The sequence below is a fragment of the Ciconia boyciana genome, chromosome 1 (assembly GCF_034638445.1).
Source record: "Ciconia boyciana chromosome 1, ASM3463844v1, whole genome shotgun sequence".
Classification (NCBI taxonomy): domain Eukaryota; kingdom Metazoa; phylum Chordata; class Aves; order Ciconiiformes; family Ciconiidae; genus Ciconia; species Ciconia boyciana.
Genome location: NC_132934.1, coordinates 2423275 through 2447698, shown reverse-complemented (window position 1 = coordinate 2447698; position 24424 = coordinate 2423275). Strand labels below are relative to the sequence as shown.

General features: G+C 47.8%; 1 protein-coding gene across 1 annotated transcript in view; it reads left to right on the top strand.

Annotated features, from left to right (window-relative positions):
- LOC140649644 (uncharacterized) overlaps positions 1–24424 on the top strand; it is a 147318-nt gene that overhangs the window by 78620 nt on the left and 44274 nt on the right. The window contains exons 36-57 of the mRNA XM_072857137.1: positions 389–397; positions 531–590; positions 786–821; positions 4177–4212; positions 5583–5615; positions 6868–6939; positions 7770–7829; positions 8678–8713; positions 9832–9912; positions 10794–10829; positions 11386–11430; positions 11712–11783; positions 12469–12504; positions 12629–12664; positions 14249–14290; positions 14568–14621; positions 15981–16019; positions 16202–16237; positions 17141–17275; positions 17923–18042; positions 19473–19601; positions 19876–19992. Of these exons, the coding sequence (XP_072713238.1) occupies positions 389–397; positions 531–590; positions 786–821; positions 4177–4212; positions 5583–5615; positions 6868–6939; positions 7770–7829; positions 8678–8713; positions 9832–9912; positions 10794–10829; positions 11386–11430; positions 11712–11783; positions 12469–12504; positions 12629–12664; positions 14249–14290; positions 14568–14621; positions 15981–16019; positions 16202–16237; positions 17141–17275; positions 17923–18042; positions 19473–19601; positions 19876–19992 (1320 nt within the window). The remainder of the gene's footprint in view (positions 1–388; positions 398–530; positions 591–785; positions 822–4176; positions 4213–5582; positions 5616–6867; positions 6940–7769; positions 7830–8677; positions 8714–9831; positions 9913–10793; positions 10830–11385; positions 11431–11711; positions 11784–12468; positions 12505–12628; positions 12665–14248; positions 14291–14567; positions 14622–15980; positions 16020–16201; positions 16238–17140; positions 17276–17922; positions 18043–19472; positions 19602–19875; positions 19993–24424) is intronic.

Here is a 24424-nt window from a genome sequence, read left to right as displayed (position 1 = left end):
TAGCTGAGACAAAGTAATAGCAGGGTTGACAGTGCAAATAAAGTGGAGGCATGTTGGGATTTTCCCCCATTCCCCTCCACTCCCTGCTTGTACAGGTTTGACTTTGTGCATGGTAGAATAGATGCTCCATCTCCATCCAAGCCCTTGTTTTTTGTCACAGTCCTTGTGTTTCCACCCAGTGGAAGATCTCTGCAGTTCCTGCTGTCAGGAGCAGCGTTTTCTCCCAAACGCAGCCCCAGCCCTGGATGGGGCTGCTTCACCGAATCCCCCACCCTGCTTCAAGTGGTCACTTAAAACACCCATAGACCCCTATTTTTAATTCTCTCCTCCAAGTCGTTGTTTGCACCTTGCCTGAAGGTTGCTGGCTAGACATATGTCTTAGCCGAAGGGTTACAGAGTAAACTTTTCCCCTCCTGCTTTGCAGGATGGCTAAGAGCAGAGCTCTGAAGCAGATATGTGGGTAGGACGTACCATGCTCTGCAATTTCTGGGATCGACTTTCTTGAGTGCAATGCTGTGCTTACCTTGCAGGGGATGGCAGGAACTGGCATTCCTGGCACTGTTGGCCCAAAGGGAGAAGAAGGAGAGCAGGTGGGTTGGCAATTTTGCAGTGAGATTTGCAGCTAAAGACCCCTTGGAGGGCTCAGTGTCTCTAAAGTCTCCTCCAATACCTCTTTTCTAGGTTTTCCTTGGAGGACGCATCCTGTAGTTACAAATGGAAAGGGTCAGAGAAGGGAAGACATTGGGTTTTAAAGTCTGAGCTTTCACTGTTTCTTGTTTTTTCAGGGGGTGATGGGACCTCCAGGAGTACCAGGACCAAAGGTGGGTGCTGAAATGCTGAACCTGAGTCCCTGTGCCTGGTACTCAGGTGCCAAGGAAAGCATCTAGCTCTAAGCATCATCATCAGCTGTGGGAATGTTGACTCCTTACTCAAAAGCAATGAAAGGGAATAATTTTACATATCAGCTGTCACTGACCTGTGGAAGTCATTGCTGCAGGGTGCTGCAGAGACCTGGAATAGTAGCGAGATGCGATATTTTAATAAAATAATAAATGGCACTTTTGTGGCCAGTGAGACTCTGCAGAACTGTAGTAGTTCTCTTTAAATGTGTTTTGGGAGGAAAATGTAAGGAGCAAATTTTCTCACATCTGCATTTTGGACACCTTCCTCTTGAATCATCCAGGCCCAGATTCATTCCCACATTTCCAGTGGAGAAAGACCAGCCCTGTGAGAGGTGATACAGCCCATCCTGAAGTTTGAGTTTTCTTCTGGAAGTGCCCATCATTTTCCAACTGCTGGGGGAAAAGGAAACCTTGATGACCAATTCTCTCACCTTGCTTAAGAGCCTGGGGTCATGAGGAGGAAAGATTTTGGTGTCCTGGTGCTGCCAGAGGAAAGGGACTGGACAAATGTAGCTCCAGTCCAAACCTGGCAACTCTGCCATGAACCCAGGGAAGATGATGCATGGCAAGGACTGGTCAGGAAGGGACTCATGGCAGGCAGGAAGATTTTCTTGCAGAGTGCTGCCTGTCTCCCAGCTCTCACTACTCATGGAGATGTGGGAGTTCAACTCCAGGGCTTCCCCATGTGACAAAATACCTGGAAAGCTGCGGGTGCAGGAGGAATCAGCTGATCTTGGCATGTACAGGGATGATTGCTGTAGGAGGAAGGAGACTTTCTCCTGAGCCAGGAGAAATGCCTCTCAATTCAGGTTTGAGTGGATGTTTGCCTCTTCCTGAAGCACCTGGCTTGAGCTCGTGTTGAAGTTTGACACCAGAGAAAGACTCAGGAAGCCTGAATTTTTCCTGGTATGGGGAGTGCCAGGCGTGGGTTTAGGTGGTACGTAAGGCAACTCAGCATTGTCCCAGGTTGTTACGGCTCTTGGAGGAGCAACCACTTAGGAGTGGGTTATATGGCTCTCTGCACGCCCCCTTCTCCAGGTAACTCAGGCTATACGCTTTGAGTTACTGCTGATGGCCAAATGGATCTGAGTCACCAATTTATTTCACATCCGTTAAGCTCAAAAGATGTCCATGTTGACCCCAAAATAAATTATTTTCATACTTCCAAGAGAGGTGGAAAATGAAGGAAAAAGCAATATCCAAGGAAATGTTTCATTCAGCCTGAAACAAAGTGGTTTTCTTCCCTTTACAGTGGTGCTTTTTTATTTCATAAAATAGAAAAGGATCTTAAATCTGTAAAGTCTTTGCAAGGTCTGACGGCCAGTTTGCTGCTCATGTCTTGCTCTTCGCAAGAGCAAAGACCTCCTTGAATTGCCCACTCCTCATCCACACAAATATGGGTCTGTGGCTTGGCGTTTCATGGACTGCCCATGCAAAGCAATGGGGAGAAAGAGCAAGATTTGGCAGCGTGCTCGCTGGTGAGGTAACTGTTGACGTTGCTCATGAGCTCTTTCTGAGTTGACAGCAGAAGGTGCAGGAGGCAATCACAGCTGCTCATTTTTGTTTAGGGTGAACCAGGATCACCTGGGGAAGAAGAACCAATTAGGCCAAGGGTGTGCCTCTAAATTAATCAAATCAGAATGAAGTTTTAAAGATTAAGATAAAAAAACATTATGTAAATATAGAACCCACAGTAACTGGGCCCTGGACCAATATCTCACCTTGCTCCTCTTGGTTATGCTCACCCACCCTGCAGCCCCAGACCTGCACATTATCTATGCTGTAAACTCTCAAATGTTCCAAGAGACTGTCTCATCTTCAGCTCTCAAGCTCCTTGGGAGGAAACAGTCTGATCAAGCTCAGGATAGTCCATATACACATATAGTAATATATGTATATTATATTATATAGTAGATTACTATGATATAACTATATAGTAACTATATATTATAATATGCATGCAATTTGATGTTAGGTATTATATATAAAGTATATCTAGTAGTATGTTTGATTACACAAGATATCTTAATATATTATAGAAACTATACAGGTAATTAATATGCAATATACAATTTATAAATGCATGGTGTATATATATAACATATGCTATATACTATATATATGGCATATATGTAAAAATGCTTTTTTTTCTTTATCTTTTTATTTGCTTTTCCCCCTGCTTTCATAATCTCCAGTGGAGGGAACACGCTCTTCTGCGGTGTGTGAGCCTCCAGGCTCATCCTGCTCTGCCAGTGGAGCTTTGTCTTAACTAAAGCATCTTCTGTTTTCCAGGGTAACAAAGGGCAAGGTGGTGTTAAAGGGGAAAAGGTGAGACTGGCCAGCACTGGAGCACAGAGTAGGAGAGGAAGAAGCGCTGGCTCTGTTTTCAGGCTCAGGACAGAGCAGCTGAGGTATCTGGTTGAAGATCCAGAGGGAGGGAATCTGAAGTCACCCCCAAAGACTTCTCCCAGTCTTGTCAGATGTTACTGGGCCACATAGCTACGCACCACGTAGCCACAAAGCTCAGGAGCCCACTGCTGCTGAAGGAGCTCTCGTGCATGGGATAGACCTTGCACCAATGTTAAATCCACAGGACAGTCTGCAGCTAGCAAACACTGACAAACAAACCTTGAATACTCTTTACCAGTCCATACTGAGTATTCACAGGTTGCTTTTATTGAGCCGTATTTCAGGTTTGCTGGTTTTACAGCTCCCCCAGCTGCACTTGTTCTGCACATACATTTTATTATAACCTCAAAGATCAAAAGAGACGACAGCATTTTTTTCCTAAGAATAGCTACGGTAATGAAAAATGGAAATAAGCTGTCAGTCTGTCAGTCTTCTTTGAACCAGTGCACCTTGTAGGAGCAAGGCCTGCAAGCACAGCGGGTATGTGTACTTGCAGCTTCTAGCTCTGAGCAGAGTTCTGGGACTGGGTGAGGCAAAACGCTGACCTGGTCTGGTAGCTCCCATGCATCTCATGGCTGTCTTCGTACCTTTTCTTGCTTGCAAAGGCCCATCTTTGATAGCTTTACCTGGGATGAGAGCTTGCCGCTCTGCGCTTGGCCTCCTGGTAGATGGCAACCAGGTGTGCTAGAGATAGGCATGGGGATTTCCATCTCTCACCCAAGAGCCCACAGAGCTGTCTTATAGTTAGTGAAAAACTGGGCTGAAGAGCTTCCTCCTTCTGGCTGTGAGCTTCTCACTACAGCAGGGACCAAAAGTGCTGAATCTGTTTTCAATCTGGTGGCAATTCTCTTTTGATGTCTTACAGGGACTCCCAGGACCTCCAGGGCAGAAGGGAGACCAAGTAAGTCAAACAGTAAGAGAACAACACGTTTGACTAGCTCAGGTGAAGGTTTCCTGACTTTCCCCAGCTTGTTCTATGTGTGCAGCTCTTGCAAGCGCAGTTGAGTGTGTTTGTGGGGGGCTTATGCAGAGATGAAGCCAGCAGGGATGCACTTGAGCTCAGCGTCTCCTCTCTGTTTTGCTCTTGTGCTTCTGAAATGAGTTTTGAGCTGATTTAAGGAATGGATGGGAAGAGCAATGAGAATAAATTTTTCATCACCCCAGACTGTTCATTTTATGCCCTCTTGCTTTGCAGGGGAACCCAGGATTTCCAGGTGCTCCAGCAATGGGGGTAACTATGAGTGGATTACAGCCCTTCTTCTGCTATAGCTATGCAGCATCACCACCAGTGCTGCCAGTAGACTAAGGACCAAAAGACATGCGTCCCACTGAACCGCAGGAAGAACTAATGGACCTTTTCCTTGACCCTCCAGACAACTATATCTTCTGCTCCCTTGCTCCACTTCTTGTATTCCCAGCCCTGCACCACAGTTGCCAACTCCTCAGAGAAGCTTCACTGCTGTGCAGGAAACATAAGGATAAAGCCTTCCCACCACTGAAGCCCTATGCTCCAGGCCTGTCCCCCACTCAAGCTCCCCATTCTCAGTGGGGTTGTACTGGTCCCTGCTGAAGAGGAGCTGCTGATGGTTCTCATTTGCTTCATTCCCATGTGGAAACAGGGCTCCTACATCATGTCCCTCCAAATGCTAGGGCAGCTTTAAGGAGAAACCTTGGTGGTGGCCATCTCTGCATGCCCCACAGCATTGCTGCAAGGGCTGTGGGAGCAGTTGGAGGTTGCATTAAGGACTGAGACCCACCACCAGGACAGACTGATGTGTCCTGGAGGATGCTTGAATGAGCAGGGTACCTTTAGGTTTCTTTCCTAGCAATGCTGACAGAATTGTGTTGGAAACACAAGGTAGGAAGACAGCTCTGTAGGCCCTAAACCCAGCTCAGGGCTGCTCCGCAGGGTCGTAGTGTGGTCATTAAGGTTCATGGCTGTCTGAAGGTTGGTCCTTGGTGTGTGTTAGCAAAGGCTAGAGCAGCTATCTGCCAGTTACCCCTTGCATGTGAGTGATCATTCAGTCCCATCCCTGGAGCTAAAACCTACTGAAGTTGGTGGGATTCCTTCACAAGCTTCACTGGGTTTGGGATTTGGCTTGTAGCCCTTTCTGGCATTTTATGATCCAGTGCAGGTGATGGGTTTCCTATCCCATAACAAGGCTGAGATTCTCTTGCTTTGGAAAAAGTAACATGAAAAGACCCTCCTTTGAGAGGGAGATCTTTTTCCACAAATAAGAGACCATTTCTGTGATTTCTTTTTATCCTCAGGTTTTGGGACCTCCAGGCAAGAAAGGTGTCAGGGTAAGTCCATTAATTAGCACTGCTTGAAACTTAGATGAGATCTTCACCTGAAAAAGAGAGGGCTGGACCATGTTTCACCATCTGAATCATATCTTCCTTGTGATTGACTGGAGAGGAGAGGTTGGAAAAGTAGCAACAGTCTTGCCTTGCTGATATTTCTTTTGCTTTTATTAACATTTTGTGCCTGTCATTCTCATTCTAGCCCCAGTCCGTGGGGAAATTTGGGATTTCCATGTGCTGGTTTTAGAAGTTAGAGGTCACTGAAGCACAGATCCAACCACTCACAGAAGCTACTTTCCAGCCAAGGGAGGCATTGACATAAAATCAAAGCACAGCTGAGGCTGATAGGGACTTCTGGAGGTCTCTAGTCTTACCTCCTTCTCAAAACAGAGCCAACTTCAAAGCTGGGTCAGGTTGCTCAGGACCTTGTGTGCTGAGCATCTCCACAGATGGAGATTTCCCCACCTCTCTGGGCCCCTGACCCAGTGTTTGTCCTCCCTGTGACTGGAGGAAATTGAATTTCTGAAACCAGGGAGATCTCTGAGACAGGGCTGTTCCCTGACTATGTTGTCCATATTGTACATCTGCTTTATAGGAAGGTGGATATAGTTCACTCTTGCAGAGGACTCGTGGTAGAATGTGGTCTGGAATATCTTAATTTTTTTTATTCTTGATAGCTTATTGCCAGTCTACAGAGAAATAAAAGATCTCCCTTATCCTTGTAAGGAGTATTTACTGCAGGGGTAACTTCTCTTGGCTTTTTGACTGCTGGCATTCATAAAATACCTTACAGTGCTTCATACCTCCCTCACCCCTTAGAGACAATGAGGTTTGTCCTTTTTGCTGGGCTTGGATTTTGGAGCCAACTCCTTCATTGGTCTTACTGTCCAGAGTGCTTAACATCAGTTAGTAAGATGTCTCTCTTCTTTTAGGCTGGCTGCATTTAAGTAGTGACCTGGGACCTGAATTTTATCCTGCTTATACCACTATAAATACACACATGGTGCTTTACAGTATACAAGTTGCGTGGCTGGCGAGGGTGTAGCTACTGTGGTGGGGTTTGTATGGCAGAAGACCAGGTACCACAGAGAAAGCTCAAGTGTAAATCCAGAGATGGATGGATGGGTGGATTTGGCAAGGGAATGGTTTTCGGAGTGTGTTGAAAGTGCAAAGTGCAGCTCTAGGGAGCCACATGAACAGGGCTTGTTTTCCTGCATGATATTATTAGTTTTGGGGATGTCTTTATTCACAGGGAGATATTGGACCAACAGGGGCCCTGGGACCACAAGGAGACAAAGGAATACAAGGAGACAAAGGAGAGAAGGTAACGCACTTGCTTTTCTTGGTGCTACCTTTATGGGTAGGAGGGTTTATTTTGTTTGTGTCCACAAAGGAAGCTCTGAGGCAGATGGAATTCCTCGTGCTAACAAGGAGCACCCATGTGCTGTAAGCCAAGGGGAGACTTGTCACGTGGAGAAGTCAAAAGCTCCTTGAAAGAAAGTCAGTGAGAGAGACAGAGTTACCAATGCTCAGCTCACCCGGCCGCCCATGGTTAATGAAAATGCCTAGGATCTGCTCTGTCCTTTCCTGCTAGCTGCAGATGTGAAGCTTTATGTCCTGAGCTTGGAAGATGCTCTGGCAAGAGACTGTATCTCCCTCTCCATCTTGCTTAGCACCAAACACAGCATTGGCAACTAACTCCCAGCAGTTATAGCAAGGATGGGAAGCAGGCTGACCCTTGAGGGGGCTGCAAAATGGTGGTGGGGTGGAGGCTGCTAACAGTGAGCACGGCACAGGACACGTTCCCAAGAGCAAGATGAGTGGAGCAGGGTCATGCCACCACAGCTTGTGCATTGCAATGGAAGAATTGCAGCCAAGATCTGCATGATTGGGATGGGGAAACCAACGCACATCCTGGGTTCCCCAAATAACAACTCTAGTGAAAGTTGGCTCTCCACGATAGCATCTCTCAGAGGTGACAAGGAGTGTTGTTAGGACGGGAGAGGGACCGTGTGGCGGCCATAAGGACAAACTGGGAGGTAGTACCAGCACAGGGTTTAGCCCTAGCTGTGTCTCTGTCATACACAGAGTTGCAGAGAGGAAAAGCTCCCCAAGCATAACACTGAGACATGCATCATCATTGATTTTTTGCAGGGAAGTCCAGGTTTCGGCATTCCTGGTCAACCTGGGCTAAAGGGAGACCCAGGTGATAGGGTGAGTGGGGCAATACACTGGATGTGGAAAGGGGAGGGCTAAGGAGGTAAATCAGGAGATTCAGAGACAAAATCTCTCTGTTGTCTCCATGCATGTGAACTTGCTGGCCTTCACCCCAGAGGAAATTAATACTGGGGTGGTGACAAGGAGCTGGGCTGTCACCCTGTGGTTGGTGATCCTGTGGTGGTCTTGTGTGATGGGGTAGTTAGCATTGTCTTCCACAGTCAGGTGCAAAGGGGGGCTCCTCCAAAATGCAGAGAGAGGATTGCTCATGACTCTGGAAGAAAGCACAGACAGTCAATGCTCAACTGGTAGTTCTACAAATCCAAGGAAGCCCCATTTCCAATGGCTTTGTGTCCTGAAAGTGAACTTGACCTTTATCTTCCTGATTTTTGTGTCTAAGAAGGTGCAAGCTTCTGATGACTCCCACATGAGTTCACTGATGTCTAGTAAGGGTTGGGTTAATGCCTCAGCGTTCCCTCCTATGCAGATATTAATAGTCCCTTTCATTTTAAACCAACAAAAACTTGCAAAACCTAACATCTTTGCAGTCCCCAGCCCTCTGTCAAAGCTAGTCACCAAATTTTTACTGGCTTCAAAAGTGGGGAAGACAGATACATCTAGACAGTGTGTGCTTACAGCAACCCCACTTCTCTTAGGACACCATCTGTTTTCCCCTTCTCTGCATTTTACTACACTGTTTCAGCTGCTAATACCTGCAATCAAAGAGCAGCTTTGCAGCACTGAGTCTGGGGTTTACACCCTTTAGATACAACAGAAGACCCTCACTTGAAATTATTCTACCTATATCATTCTTGCCATGTGATTAACGGTCTGTATTTCTGCAGGGAAATGTAGGTTTGTCTGGCAAACCAGGTCAGAAGGTGAGTCTACGCAGCCATTGCAACACATAAAGCATTGTCTCATGACTGATGTCTGTGTAACCCAAAGCATCTGGAGTCAGTGGGGTTTTATCTTTGCCATGGGGCTAGTGTCAAAATATGGGGAGTGTTCAAAAGCTGAAAGGTCTGAACAAATTCTGCTTTGCTGGAGTCTCCATATGACACGCAGAGCCCTGCATAGAAAAACAATGAAAAATTGCTCTTGCATCTTTAATGAGGCTTTAAAAAATTCTGCAAATCCTGGCTTGTAGGAGTCCTCCTAGCAAAGGTTCAAAACTGGTCAAGAGAGGTCTGGAAAACATCCCAAATGTGGTGTTTGTTCAGTGAATCTGTCTCGCCGGTACATTTCTTAAACAGCATTGCTCCCCAGGCTTGGCTGAAGGAGTGTATGGATTTGGGAAATGTTACAGCATGATACATAGCCCAGTGAACAGAATATTTAGGCTGGATCAGCTTCATGAGCATGGAGAAATTGGATGTCAAAAGAGATAAATGAGATGCATCCAAGACAGGATGTGTTAACAAGATGTGTTAATGCAGTTGCAAAGTGGAGAAGGCAGAAAGAGGTATTTTGGGTTGGGAGAAGGCATGGTGAGGTGGTTGAGTGATGAGGAAGGTCTCTGTTGTACAAACTTCAAGCAGAGCAGATGCATAAGTACCCATCCATGAGAGCTCAACTGATTTTACATGGGAATAGAAGTTAAAACAGGAACTGACCCTGTGTCCACGCCACGGTCTCAAGAGCGGACCTGTCTCCTGGGTCTCTGCTAATGGGCCACTTCATTTGAGCTGCAAAACTTCCTGGAGGTGGAGAACTTCAGAAGAGTCTCTCCTGTAGTGTCTGCCAAGGCTGATCGTGGAGTCTGGATGGACTACATTAGAGACAGATGCTTTCCAGCCTAGCCTGCTAAGCAAATGCTATAAGCACAGCCCTTCCTAGCACAGGATAGATGCTCTGAGCCCAAGCTTCAGCCAGGAGTGTGGAAGCAATTGCATGGCCATGGGGCCTGGCATGCTGTCTGAACATGCCCCGCAATGTCTAAAATGTGAGGACTATGAAATGCAGAAGAGGAATGTAACAACAGTCTTGTTATCTTTAGGGAGATATAGGTCTGAAGGGAGAGAAAGGTGAACCAGGATTACCTGGGAAACCAGGCGAGACTGGTCTAAGAGGTAAAGATGTAAGCAGAAGCTAACAATCCAGTCAGATGGTCATGCTGAACCCCTTGGTACGCCACTCTGTACCAAGCTAACAACTCCAGGTTATGCCCTTGCAGTAGCAAGTAGGAACAAATGACAAGATGGGACCAGTCAGAAACATGCATGTTATACAAGCCTAGCTGGGGAAGAGACAGGTCTCAGCACAACAGTGGTCAACAAATGAGACTGGACAAACTACCTTTAATTAGGCATGATGGTTTGCTCATCAAGGGATCTAACTTCTCATTTGCTCTGCCCACTCTTTCATTGCAAGTGAAGAGGTAGATCCTTTGCAGGTTGTCATTAGGGCATGCTTTAGGCTATGTTTCGGGGCAGTACTCTTTACCCTTAGTCCAGGTGGAACAAGTGTGTGGCACCATGGTGTTTGCGTTACACTGCCTGGACACAGCATTTCTTACTTTTTATTCAACATCATACTCTTTCATCATTGAGTCTCATCTGTCTGACGTACAGGGAACTAGCACGGTGTGCAGTCACACCAGCCCTGAAGGGCTTGCTTTTGTTTTTAGGGCATAATAGTTCCCTCTTACAATCAAACAAGGCGGTCCCTCAGAAAAGCATCATAACTGGCTTCAGGGAAGCTTCTTCTAACCACAGTCAGTAAAGACTTCAGTTCAAAGGGCTGAGTCAATCCCTGAACATCAAGTGGAATAGAATCACCAAGGGAAGGCCTGAAAAAAAAGAAACGGCCGTGTTTCTCATCCTGAGGCACTGCTGCCCAACACCCCTGACTTGAGAGTCACCAGTGATTTCAAAATAAGAGCTTTTCACCCAAGTAGGAAATTAGAGTAAAAAACTTGGTCACAGGTTGTAACCTAGCACTTTTTGCATTGTGTTGTAGGGAGAACCAGGGAAGAAAGGCACCTCTGGGACCAAGGTAATCAACGGGGAGCCCACACCTTCCAGAGTTACATAGGTACCAAACACAGCAGGCTCACTCACAGCTGGAGCTCTGGGTACAGCAGCGTAGGAGAAGGGCTGCACTGAGTTAGAGTGGAGGTCTATCCATCCCAGCATCTCACTTCCAAGAGTGACCAACTTCCCTGGAGGTCCTGGGAACAATGCAAAAGCAGGATGCCCTGTGTGAGAGATTATGTCTCGTGGGTTTGATAGGTCTTGGTAGACTTTGCTTCCATTAATTTAGTCACCCCACATAAATCTTTAACACCTTCAAACCCTCTGGGCAAGACATTGCATGGGTTAGTTAAGCAGCAGCTGGAAAATGACACCCTTTGATTTGTTTTGAAGCTGACCCCTGCTCAATTTATTTCCTGTTTACTTGTTCTTAGGTTGAACGAGACTATGAAGAATTCTCTTCATCTCGCCCTTGGTTTTTCTTTCTCTTATTTTAGCTTTGGTTTCATCTTCCAAAGCTAAAGGCTGCAAAAGAAAGGCCAAAAAAGCTTTTAGAAGCTCCTACTCCTCTCTTTTAGGGAGAAGCTGGTGTCCCTGGAGAACCAGGAGAGAGAGGAATCAGGGTAATAATTGTTGTTATTATAATTTTCTGCCAGGTGAGTGGTGGGGCATCAGGGGAGGCTGCTCTGCTGCTGCCCAGGCATGCCTGGTCTGTGCAGGAGGGGACAACTTCCTTCTGCAGCCCAATGACAGTCCCCACTTAAAAACGTCCACATGCAAATATTTCTTTCCTGAGTGGAAAAATCATAGAGGGGTAGCATTTTCCTTGCTTGTTTTACTTTTTTGACCTGCTGGATGTGCTCAAAAATGATTTCTGATTGCTTCTCCGAATCCTTTCTTGCAGGGTCCGCCTGGACTCCCAGGACGGCCTGGAGAGCAAGGGATGAAAGGCGATACAGGACAACCTGGAAAGGATGTAAGGCAATCCCTAAAGGAGCAGTTGAGAGAGGGAGGACTTGGGATAGTGCAATGCAAATCAAAGAAACAACCGTATTTTTTTCTGCCTTACAGTCTGTGAGGCATAGAAAGCTCCCTCCCTCTTTCCTGAGGAGGGGGTCTCCTCTTCAAAGGGAAGATTAGGGCTGTTTCTCCCTTCTTATTTGATTAGCTAGAGCACAAGTTAAATAGCAGGACTGTGCACTGGGGGTTTCTGAGTGCAAAAACTTGCCCAGCCCCACGCTGCTGGAAACAAAACGCTTAACACTGTCTCAGTCTGGTGAGGAAGGGGAATGATGCACTTAGGCTCTGTCTTTCTGATCTTCCTCTAATAGCTTTGGAAAACACTGGCTGAGATCAGCTACATTGTCAGAGGTCTCAAAGACATGGTGTTTCTACAAACTTTGTGCAACTGAGCAGCTGACTAGGGGAAAGTCCTTAATGAGCCTACCCACTGTGGAAGAGGCTAATAATCTCACCCCTTATTAAATACCAGAGAACTCCTCCACAGGAGAGATGTTGAAATCTGGATTTCATTAGCTCAGCTGCTCGAAGATGGGCTTGTTAGTCTGTCGGATGTTGAGCTGGGAAGAAGAGGGGAGACTGCTGAGGCCTCCTCCCCTACCATGGCTTGTTCTCATCCTGCCTCTCTCTCCACCTCCTAGGGAATCACTGGAGAGAAGGGAGACAAGGGCGAATCTGTAGGTTTGCACATTCCCATTTATAACCTTGCATGAGAGGGAGTCTGTTTGGGGACTAAAGTGTTGAATTGCACCACTCACTATTTTTTGGGGGGTGGGGTATGGTGGTGTTGTGTCTTCATAGGGTGAGCCTGGGCTGCCTGGGACTCCTGGAAGCATTGTGAGTAATGCCTACTTCTGTTGACTTACACGTTTGTTCAGGGAAGGGATATATTGAGATTTATCATGAATCCTGGGTACCATGGAGGACACATTGCCAGAACTTACTGCTTTCAACAGTGCATGTTGTGGAGTGGATTTCCCTCCTAGCCTTATCAAAGGTACAAAGTAGTGCAGCTAGCTCCTCTACAGGTATATATATGAATCCCACCCCAAATGGCTTGTTATTGATGCTGCAAGAAGACTGTGACACAGAAGAGACTAAAAGCTAGCTATGAACCCATCTGATACCTTTAATCACTACCTGTTGTGTAATCAAGGCATCTGGGCTCCTTCTATAGTCAAGGCAGACAGATGGATGCCTCCTAGGAAAGGTGGCTTAGGCAGATGGGGTGACTCATGCTCAGGACTCTCCTGTGCCTTTGCACGGAGTTTTCCTTTGGATAAGAGGCCTCACATCAAGTTGGGTCAGATGAAGAGCGAGCAACTCAACCCAGGTTCATCAAAAATAAGGCTGGAAGAGATTTTGAAAGGTCATTTAGGAGATCAGGAAGGTGTTTCAGTACATGAATGTGCAAGGAGGCATTTTTTCACCCCATTGGCTTCAGTGAAGGTAAAGCCACTCCAGTGCAAAACCAAACCACTGCCTTAGGACTGGGAGCCACAGCCTCTTGGAAGAGCTATGCTAGACTTTATCTTACATCCCTAAGGATGAGGAATTGGCAGGATCTGAGTAAGAGGCTGCTTCAAAGTGGGCAAAATGCTACCAACCACCTTCAGCAGTGTTATTCCTGTACAAAACAGTGGTTTCTGCCCACTTCAGAACTCAGGACAAGCCAGGAGCAAGGAGTCATTGCCTTGTGGTGATGGATGCCTCTCTCCATATATCTCAGCTCTCCGCTCCCAACCCTACCAACATGCTGTTTGAAACCACCCCATTTTGTGGTTCCAGCCCCATTTTCAGATGTTGTTATCTACTGGGGCTCCTGTTCACTTGTCTCTCATGTGTTCTGCACTACTTGGCCTCTGGTATGTTTGGGAGTGGGACTTGGGGATATCAAGCACCCCCTCTTCCCTTCAAAACTGGGAAGAGCCTTATTTCTCCAGGGTATGGCAAGACTCTCCTCTGCTAATGCATAACCATCTCGCTCCATCAGCCAGCCAGGTGGTCTTAGGGTTCAAAAGGCTTGTTCTCACTCATGCAGTTACCCAACTGGCTACTCAAATATCCCACTAAATGCCCCTGTGAGAGAGGGACCCAAGCAATGTCCTGAGCAGCAGGGAAGTGGTGTCTGTGTGACCCCAGTTCCCTTTGAGAGGGACTTCATTGAAATGCAGATGTTGACACCAACATCACAGCCACGCTGAATCTCTTACCTGTGAAAGCAAAGATGCTGCGCCAGCTCCCTCTTAGTTTGAGTCCAAACATAGCAGGTTTAGGTTGCTGGCTGATCTGGGAGAAAGCAGCTGGCTCTGTGCCCATGGATAAGGGCTAATGGGAATAAAAGACGCATGAAGGTGAGAGCTTGTATCAAAGGCATCATCATTCACGTTGTGAGCAAGGTTTCTTCCATTTTTTTTGCAGATGTCTTCTCTGGAGAACACCATCACCCTGAAAGGCGACAAGGTAAGATCTCCTCCTTGCTGGAGAAGATGTGTGTTGAAGCTGAATATGTGATTATTTAAGCAGCATGTTTCAAGTGAAGAGCAGAGTTGCTCCAAATTTAACCTAATTTTGTGAATCAGTGAGGTAGTTACAAGAAAAGGCTGGTTGGTCCATGTGGAAAAGATGATGTTAGTCTGGGGCCAGTGTGCAAGAAATATCACAGTGCATGATGAAACCAGCATCTCCACTGGGAATTTTAAAGGGGATGAAGAACTAATGTGTTCCTGCTGGCTTACAGGGGGATCGTGGAAAGGATGGCTTGAAAGGTGAAAGAGGTCCTCCAGGCCCAAAGGTATGTCCCAAATATGTGGCGGCATCTTTGTGTTGGTGCTATTGTGTTGGGCTGGCCAGGGGGGAAGAGCACCCATCTCAGATCTCTTCTGACCCCCCAAAAAGATTGGGTTTTCGAAGCAGAGTTTCTGAGCTGGGCTCGTAAACTTGTGGTCACAGTGATGCTGTAGTCCTACAACTTGATTAAGCAGATACACAACATTTAGGCAGGAAGAAGTTCAGGAGCCAGACAGGTTAAATTTCTAAAATGTTCAGGGATGTCTTCTTCCTTTCTTTTCCCCCTGCAAGTTGAAGAGCATATCAGAAAGTGATGGAAGGAGAAAAGGTTTCTGATACCACACACATCTGGAGATTTTTAGAGGTAGGACCAACTCCTTCACGTAATGGAGAGGAAAATGCCGCAGAAGGCAGCATCAGCGAGTACAGGTGGATCTCCTGATCAGCACACGATCCAGGGCTTTGCAAAGGCAAGGACTCATCCAGGTGACATGCATGGGCTGTGCCTCAGATGTACCCAGTTCAGCTAGTGCACCCCCAAAGCACACCTTGGCATGGAGATGCAGCACTGTCAGGGCCTTCCTGGCGCCCTTCATTCCACCGGAATCTGTCGATACAGAAACCGGATTTCAGTGAAATGAAGCCCGTCAGAGAGGCAGGTCAGTCCCCACCTCAGCAGATGTTCCTCACCCCACCACTGGACTTCCCAAGCCGTTGCAGCTCATCCACCGTTTCATTCGCAACGGTGGCCCAGGATCACTCACCTGGAAAACCACACCATGGTGGGCAAGAAGAGACGGACAGCCCCTGCATGGGACTTGTTGTTGGCAGTCCAACCTATTGGAGATATTTGACCTGGACTGCGTGTGGCAGTACGGAGGGCCACCGGGACCACAGCCACCTCCAGAAGGGACCACCAACCATGGGGGCACCTTGGCCGTCCTCCTCCCTGCTGCTACCTCTGCACAGCTGCCACAGCAGTGACAGCATCGGTAGCATTGAGGGGGCCTCAGAAACCTTTGCTTCTTCACACACTGTGCGTTGCCAAGAAATGGAGAAGGGGATGATGCAAAGCTCTGGTCCAAATCCTGCTTTGATGATGTTCATGTCTGGCTCTGGTCCAGGCCTGCCCTACAAAATGCAGCCAGCAGCTGTGTCCAATGGAGGAGTGAAGGAGCCCATTGAGCAGGGTGGGATTCAGCCCCTCTCTCTGAGCCGACGAGGATTTGTCTGGGGTCACTGAGCAGGCTGGTAGCAGAGTAAGGGCCAGAGATATGTGACTCTTGTCCCTCCTCAGAGCTCCTCTTCTTGCTGGTCATCAGAATAATAACTTAATTAATGAGTCGTTCTTGTTCATTTGAAGGGAGAACCCGGTCCACCAGGCAAAGGAGTGGAAATGGAGGTAAATAAAATAAAAATTATAGAGCATATTAATGTTGGAAAGACCTCCCTCTCTGCCTGGGGTTGAGATGGCAGAGGGGACCCGATGGGTGCCCCCAGGCTTAGCCACTGCCACATGCAGGACCAGCTTCCTGGGCTGGAGGAGAGAGGAGGAGAAGTTCTGAACCTTCTTTCCTCTTGCAGGATCTGGAGAGACTTTTTGAAGCAAATGGTATCAAGGTAGGTAACGCCTTCCTTTGACCTTCCTTCTGCCAAGGTGATTGTAATTAAGCTTTGTCATCTCTTCCCTCTGGCCTTCTGGAGACTCTGTGTGGTCCCCCAGGTCCAGCACTGGCACTCACAAGAAAACAGGGTTATTACATTTCCTTTTACAGCTTACCATGTATATTTAAATGCTTCTTGGACAGCTTTTCTGCTGCTATGTCATGGGATGGATGGTGGCTTTGAGGCCCATGTGACATTGAGACTTGGCAAATACCCATTCAGAGCTTGGTGCTACCACCTGGGATGGCTTGTACTTCAACACTGGGTCTGCACAGCCAGCAAGAGGAAACCCACACAGCCCTCTGCGTGCTTTGGCCATGCTGTGTGTCCTGTTTAGCGCAAAGTCCAGTTTGGGTTGTTCCTTAGCTCATAACACAAATAATAGTGAATAATCACTGTGTAATACAGCTGTGCTAGACTGGTGGCCTCCCTCTCCACTTTCAAGGTTGTCATCAAGCTCAGGAAGTGTGATGAGGCTCAGCTTTTAGTGTCTACCAGGCAGGTACTTATAGTTGTGCTTGTTACCTTCAGCTCCTTTCTGTAAGCTCTGGAGATGTGACCGAGGGAGGTGAGGGACTGACTGATCTGCTCAAATGTAGGGGTTTTACTTAGGATGGGTTGAGCTACCACGTAAGGACCATCGATTGGCTCTTAGATGCCCAAACCATAGACACCTGTATTTAAATCAGCCATTGGCTGTCAGGACACATCGCTTCACCAGGTGCCCTGTGAGCCCCACTGGAAATGCATCAGACATTGTTTTGGGGTGGCTGCACTTGCACTGTCATGGAACACCTTCCTGTCAGGAACAGGAGGGTGGCACTGGACTACTGCCTTAATGGTCTCCATCGGTTGCAGCTGGCACTGCTGAAGGACCTCTCCAATGCACTCTTGCGGGACGGGCTGGACGGGCTGGTGCGGCAGCTGGGTGGCTCCAGGACAAGCAAGACCTCCAGGAGAAAGCAGGTACCTCTGCATGCCACCAAGCATGGTGTGAGTGTTGTCATCTGTCATCCTCAGGGGGCAGACAGACCTGGAAGGAAATGAGAGAGAAACAGAAATGAATCATTGAAGGCTTCAGGGTTACCTCTGTCATCAGGGAGGTTATGGTGACTTGCAGCCACTGTAAGAAACAGTTAAGCTGGAAGAGGCTAATGGCTCGCACCAGGATCTTGGATCTTCAGCTTAAACTGATGGGATTGCAATGCATGCTTTTTTTTCAGTGGAAATAAAGGAATCGGTCAACCCTTGTTGTTGATGGAGGTAGCTGGAAGTCGTCCTCCAAAGCCATCAGCCTACTTGTGCCCTTTGAGGGCTGGGGGTTGCTGGAGTGGTGGGTGTGCGAGGGGAGCAAAGCAGCTGAAAGCACGAGAAGCGATCATGAGGGCAGCCTCAAAACCAAGAACGGTCCCAGGGAAGCAGGACTAGCTTGGCAGAAGGCTTGGAGGTGACGGCTATCAGGGAATTGCTGGCTACTCAATCCATTCTGGTTTGGGAAGGCCAGCAGGTGGGACAGAGCATGCTGGAGAAACAGGGCAGTGGGCAGAAATAATGCGTCAGGATCCAGCTTTTCGCATGTGTGGTTCCTGGGAGCTCAGGTTCATCTCGGCCACCTTGACTCACTTTTTTTGATGTTGCAGGATTCACTGGTGTTTGATACTTCTCATGATGCCCTGGCCAGCACGGAGGTGACAGAAGAAGCACAGAGCCTGGAGGTGGAGGTTCAGTTTAGTGTGCCAATGTCTGGAGGACTCCCTAAGGTGAAAATAAACAGCGGAGCAGATGGAGTGTAGTTATGTAGATCTGTGCTCCTGTCCATCTGGTCTGCTGCAGCAATAATATTAAGAGATTGCACATCCGATGTGTACTGGCTGCCTGTGAGCTCCCAGCCTGTGCTCCAGTGATGCCTCCTGCTGATCCTTCTCCTCCCTTCCTCTCCATCCTTCTTGTCTTCTGAGCAAAAACCAGCACAGGTTGGGCTGGTTTCAAGCCATCCCCATTCTGGTTATCTGTTGAACTCACCCTGCAACTTCTTACTCGGAAGCTGTAATCTAGGTGCATCTCTCCTGCCCCAGTAGAGATGGATCCAATCCTGCTGTCAGATTGGGTTGAGATTGCCCAAGAGAGGAGTCCCTGCCATGACTCCAGCCCTTGTTTGCTTGAGTAACCAGGCTAATTGCTAGGCATAATCTAGTCACCTGCATCCTTTGCAATTATAACAGATAGCTTGTGTTAGGGGCATTAGGAATTTATTAGCAATGTTAAGGCTTAATCTCCATGCTGGATCCAATTTCCAGTGTGATACAGCACACCTCCAGGAATAACATCAGAGGGCTGTATCCAGGTCACCTCTCATAGCTGCTGGAGGAGTCACGGATGTTAATTTGTCCATACTAGACAGTCCTGATAAGGGATAGTCCAGGAAATAGTGCCTGCAGCTGCGGTGGGGCTTTTCTCATCCTCTTTTTATGACAACCAAGAAGTGACTCACTCTCCATAAACCCTTGTTGGTCACTGGTAGGAAATGTTGTCTCTAACTGGAGCACAAGAGGTGCAGGGGTGTTTGGAGCCAGCTCCTGATGATTTTATCTTCCTCTGTGGTTGGTTCAACGATGACCCAGTTGCTCAGGCACTTAGACAGGGTGAGACAGGCTCATCCCCCCTCAGCTCCAGGCTCTTGCTGTGATCTCGGGTGAGACATGTTTTTCTGGAACATTGCAACCTGGATGATAGGATTTTAGGGGCTTGAGAGGGGGTGAAGTGCTCGCCAGTAGATGTGTTTGCACCAAGAGACACAAACTGGGTGTGTGCCAGCAACCCTCGAGCCAGCAGTGCTGGGATTTGAGGTACAGAGACACCAAAGCTGTCTCTGTTGGGCTTTGGGAGCCCAACCCCATCTGGCAGAAAGGGTTGGGGACCTCTCTGCTCATCTGGGCCAGTCTGTCTGGGCTGGACTTCAACCAGAGAGATGGGAGTGAAGGGGTCAAAGCAGCCCTCCAACCCACCAGGGATCCTTGCAGGCTGCCCCAGCCCATCCTTGTTGGCACTTCCCAAGTAAGGGTCTTGGCTCTCCAGCCTCGTCTTGCTGTTTCTGAGCATGCTATTGAATAAATGGCAGTGTTGATAAAGCAGTGTATTGTGGATGATGTCCTGACGTACGAAAAGCAGTAACTTTCTTTGGTCTCCACAGGGTCCATCTGCTGGTGGTTCTGAACCTGAGTACCAGCCCCTAGGAAACCCTCCTGAGTACTTGGAGAAAATATCTGAGGAAAGAAGGAAGGAGAGAGACTCAAGAGGGACAAACACTTCTCTCAGCAGTGTATGTAAATGCCTGTTCAGGGACTTTTAATTACTTTTTTGTTTGTGCTTATTTAGTAGATGCAAAGTGGTTACATTTCTCAAAGCTTGATTGGACAAATCCTTGCAGTTCTGTGAGTTTTGCCCCTATTTTACTGAAGTGAAAAGCTAAGTTAGAGAAAGGGTAAGGATGTCTGCATGAATCAGTGTCAGAGCCCAGAAAAGGGTCTTGCTTTCCATCTTCCACACTGGTAATTAGTGAGACTGTGTTGTCACTCATCTACCACCCTCTGCAGAGCTTGGCTGTGCCCCCACCACACCCAGAAGATGATCTTCAAGGAGGCCAGTCCACGGAGCTTCCCGAGTCCTGGGAGGAGAGGGTGGAAGGACAACCACAGCAGGACACCAGCCACGTACGTCTTCCCCAGCAGTGCTGGGCAGTAGACCAGCGTGGAGATAAGTGATAGACTGGAAGGGACTGGGATGCACATCTCCCACCCAGTGCTCTGAGTCCTGGGACAGGTCCCTCACATCCTCAGAGTAAACCGCTGCTCGGACATGGGACCTGGGTGGGAGGCTGATGGCCAACCTTGTCCTCTGCATACAGGCAGGGAAGTGGGAACCCCCCCAGAGCCCTTGGCAAATGTTTTGTTCATTAATTACCCACTTTGTTGGGGTAAAAATGGACAATCTCTTTCTAATCTGAATCCATCTGGCCTCAGCATCCATCCTATTCTTTGGGGCTCAATACTTTTTAAAATCAGACTTTTAATACTCCAGGGACAGTACAGACCCCAGACTGTGAATTTAAGATATGACCCTGACAAGATATTTCCTTTCCTTCTTACTTTTCACAGATGTCTCAGTCCATAGACCCTTAGTTTCCCTGCACAGCATTAGTCTTTTAGACCCTGGTATGCACCCTCCTGAGCCTAGCTCTGGAGTGCAGAGTCTGACTCCCTAAAAGAGGAGGATTTGGGGTCTGAGCAGGAATTTGGGGACTTCCTCCTTTTTAAGGGCTCACAGACAAGAGCAAATTGTAATGTAACAAGCCTTTATGGGTCAGCTGAGCCAAGGTGACTGTCCCAGAGGAAAAATGATGCGGGGTGACTCACCTTACCTCTTCCTTCAAGGTCTGCAAGACATTTGCCTGTTAAAAAGTTGAAGTGGTTTGTTACTGCACCTCAGCTGAGGGGCAGTAGCAAAGAGAGAGGTTTCTTCTATAGCCAGGAGCTGGAGCTGCTTTACAAGTGCATGTGTACGTACCCTCTAAGACACATTATATCATCTTCAGCCAAGTTGGAGGGTGCATCCAGGCTGGTAGAAGTAGTGATCGCAGCTCAGCTGATGGGCAATAAGTTGTGGTGTTGCTGCAGTGTGGGTCTGAGCCCTAACATCCCATTTCACTCTTTTTTTCTCTGCCCTCTTCGGCATGCATTTTCTTTTAAGAGTCCAAACCATGCTCCATTGCCATGTACCAAACCCAGCACTCTCCAGTTTGAACATCATTGTAACCACAAGTGCACAGTCCAGCCTAGCTGGGAGATCCTACCCCAACACCATGCATTGAGTGACACTAGCCCCAGTGATGGAGAGAGGGAAAATACATTCATCCAGTGCTATTTTAACACCTTTGCAAACTGGTGTGCTCCTGTGTGATGGAGGGAATGCTCTTTTTGAAAATACTCAGAGACAGCCTTAAAAAGCGAACCGAAAAATCCCTTGGATGTTTACTTGCAGCTACAGGCACGGTTACTCCTAGGAACAGCATTAGCAAGGATATTTCTAGGAATAGCAATGAGGTTGTAGCTCAAAGTGGGGAGACCCTGTTGGAGGAAATCCCGCTCTGATTTAGGCAGTCTTCTGAACACTTGCTTCTGCTCCCATCGCTTTAGCCATCTCCCAGCTGGCTCCGCAAATTAACACCACACTGAATCACGAAGCTGGAACAACCTGTGTTACAGCAGCCACGAGAGGGCTCCCGGCACAAACACACGCGCACACACCCCACACACACGCGTGTATGTGTGTAAGCTGCAGCTCTGGAGACGGTGGCCTGTGCCATGAGCATCTATCAGCTTTGTTTCTCCTCCTGGATGTGTCATTTCCCTTGGCCGGGCATAGTTAAACTGGAGAGAGACCTGGAAGCACAAAGGATGGAGCCCAAACCCCCTCATTTCTTGTGGGATTGAGCTGCAAGGACCCTGGATGAGGTGGGAGCTTTTTGGTGGTCCGCTCTTGAAAGCAGGTAGAGTTCAGTCCATATGGATCTGCACCCGAAGACCATGAAACTGGGAGGGTCCCGAATCTGTGGCTCCATTTGAAACTGTGGAATTTAGCCCTGCTGGATGCCTTTTAGGAGCAGACTCCTCAAGGCTTCACACATGCCCCTACGTGGAATAATTTAATAAATCAAACCCACCACAGACACAGCATCTTCTTCCTCGATGAAACAGGAGTGACCCCTATTTGTTTGGTCTCTGGGAGCTAAATGCATCCTTGTGCCCAGACACCGTGGCCATGGCACCGGGAAGGAAAAGGGATGGCGTGGCTATGCCAAATGTGACATTTGGGCAGAAAGGACAACTGTCCTCAGTAATCAGGGGTGTAAGCAATTAATTTAATCCCTGCATCCCAAGGACCAAAAGCACTCTTCTATGTCCCGTTTGGGATGCCATGTTTTTTTTAAAGCCCAATGGGAAATGCAGGGCAGAGCCACAAAACTGATTCCCATCTGGCTTCCAGGCTCATTTAATCACGAGAGACCTAAGACCAGACATTTTTTAGCCAAACTCAGGGTGCCTGAGATGACTTGATTTCTGCATTGAAGAGCTTTTGCAGGGAGGAGATACCACATGTTAAAGGGCTCTTTAATCTTGTGGTGAAAGGCAGGAGAGCTGGAGGGAGGAAACTGAAGACTTATAATTCAAATGGGAAATTAGAACTCAAGCTGATTAACCCCGGGAGCAGGTGGGAGGGAGATGGGACAAGGCAGCGATTCCCCGTCTGTCGCTGCCTGAGTTATCAGGAGCAGAGCACGGGGCTGGGGGAAAGTTTGCGCTTTGGGTTTATAGAGATGATCTCCTGCCCTGTTGGGGCTGGTGTTCAAGAGCCCTGTAGATTAGTGCGTGCAATATCAGTGCCGTCCAACAGTGATGCTGCACCTCGGTGTTTGGCAATAATTATTGGTGTAATCCTGCAACCCAGTATTGCCAGACACCTTTTTCTGAATCCCAGCCTACAGCATTCCCCAACAAATTAAGAGTTGTTTGAAAGATGGGCAGATGGCACCACCCTTCCTGCTCTCATGTCCGATGATCCCTGTTTTGGTAGGGGCATTTGCAAAAGTGGAACAGCTGCCACAAGTTTTTAGGGCACTTCAAACCCCCCCAGCACAATAGGATCTGCACCCCAGGGTGTTTTCCCCAGTTGCATTTGGCATAAAATCCCCTTTATCCTCAAGAGGAGGGAAAAGTGTGGTCCAAAGGCAGGGAAACAGGAGCAGCTCCTCTCTCCCTGCAGCTCCTGCATCCTCCCATCTCTGTCAGCTCCCGCAGCCAAACTGAACTCAGCGGAGGGTGATGCAAAGGGAGCAAAATAGAGCCGGTTGTTTTCCCGTCAGCAGCAGCTGTAATCATGAATTTTACCTGTTAAAAGGTTCACGGGGCCCTAGAGAGAAACAGCCTGTAATAGTCCAAGAGCTTAATCTCGGAGGTGCAATTTCTGGCTGGCAGGAGTTAATGGGGGAAGCAAATTAACTGATATAGAGAGGGAGGATGAGCCCAGGGACACATGCCCGTGCAAGAAGCGGTGGCTGGTTACTCTTTCCGTGGATGAGCCACTTCTTTGGCATTACAAGACCGTACCGGCCAATTCCTGCCTCCTCCATCTCCCAAATCCCCTCCAGTTAAGCTTACTCATTTTCAGAGTTAATTCAGATAAATGCCTCTGGTTGTCTCCATGTGGATAAACCCATAGTCACTGAATTTTCCTACCTGATAGCTTCTTGGCCTTTTCTATTTCTCTCTTTCCTGTACCTCTTTCTTCACAGGAATACTTTTTTTATTCCCCCTTTCACTTCCATTTTTCTCTTTCCTGTCCTAATTTTATCTGTTCCTTTCCTCCTTTTCTTCCTTCTCTCTTTTCCTTTCTTTTTTACACTGCCACCTGCCATCAGTAAATCATTCCTTTAGAAAGCAGCAGCCTCCCTACTTTTCTTTGAGGTGCCTTATTGCTGGCATCTCAGAGCAGGAAACTGCTAAAATTGCAGAGGAATCGCAGAATGAAGAAGAGTTATTACCCTCTGCAATTTCCCACCACCCCAGTAAGCGGCAGCTTTATGAGATCACGTGCATACGGGTCGCCCTCAAAACCTCGGCAAGGTCTTGCCAACCCTTGGCTTTGCCTCGCCGCCGCCTTGTGACGCTATTCACACGTCTGCAAATTGAACATGGACCCGTGCTAAAGAGCAGCAGGATGGATGGGAACGTCCACGTGGTCTCACCTGATGGTGCGATCTCATCCACCCAGATCACCTCGGTGTACGCCTGGGAGATGTTTCTCTAGCGTGTCCCACATCACTGACCTGTCTTTTATTCCTCCTCCTGTCTCCTCGCCATGTTTCAATAAAGAATTTCAATTTTAATTGGACCAAAATAAATTCTTTTTTTTCCTTACGTATTTTGGTGAGTCAGAAACTTCCTGGGTTCATTAGCCACTAGATGAAACTATCATCCAGCTTGTAGTTAAAATCCAGCAAAACAGGACTATCATCCTTGAAAACCTGACAGCGTATTGTCCACAGCTGGACTAACCAGCATTTCTTGGAAGTCCTTCATTTAGGAT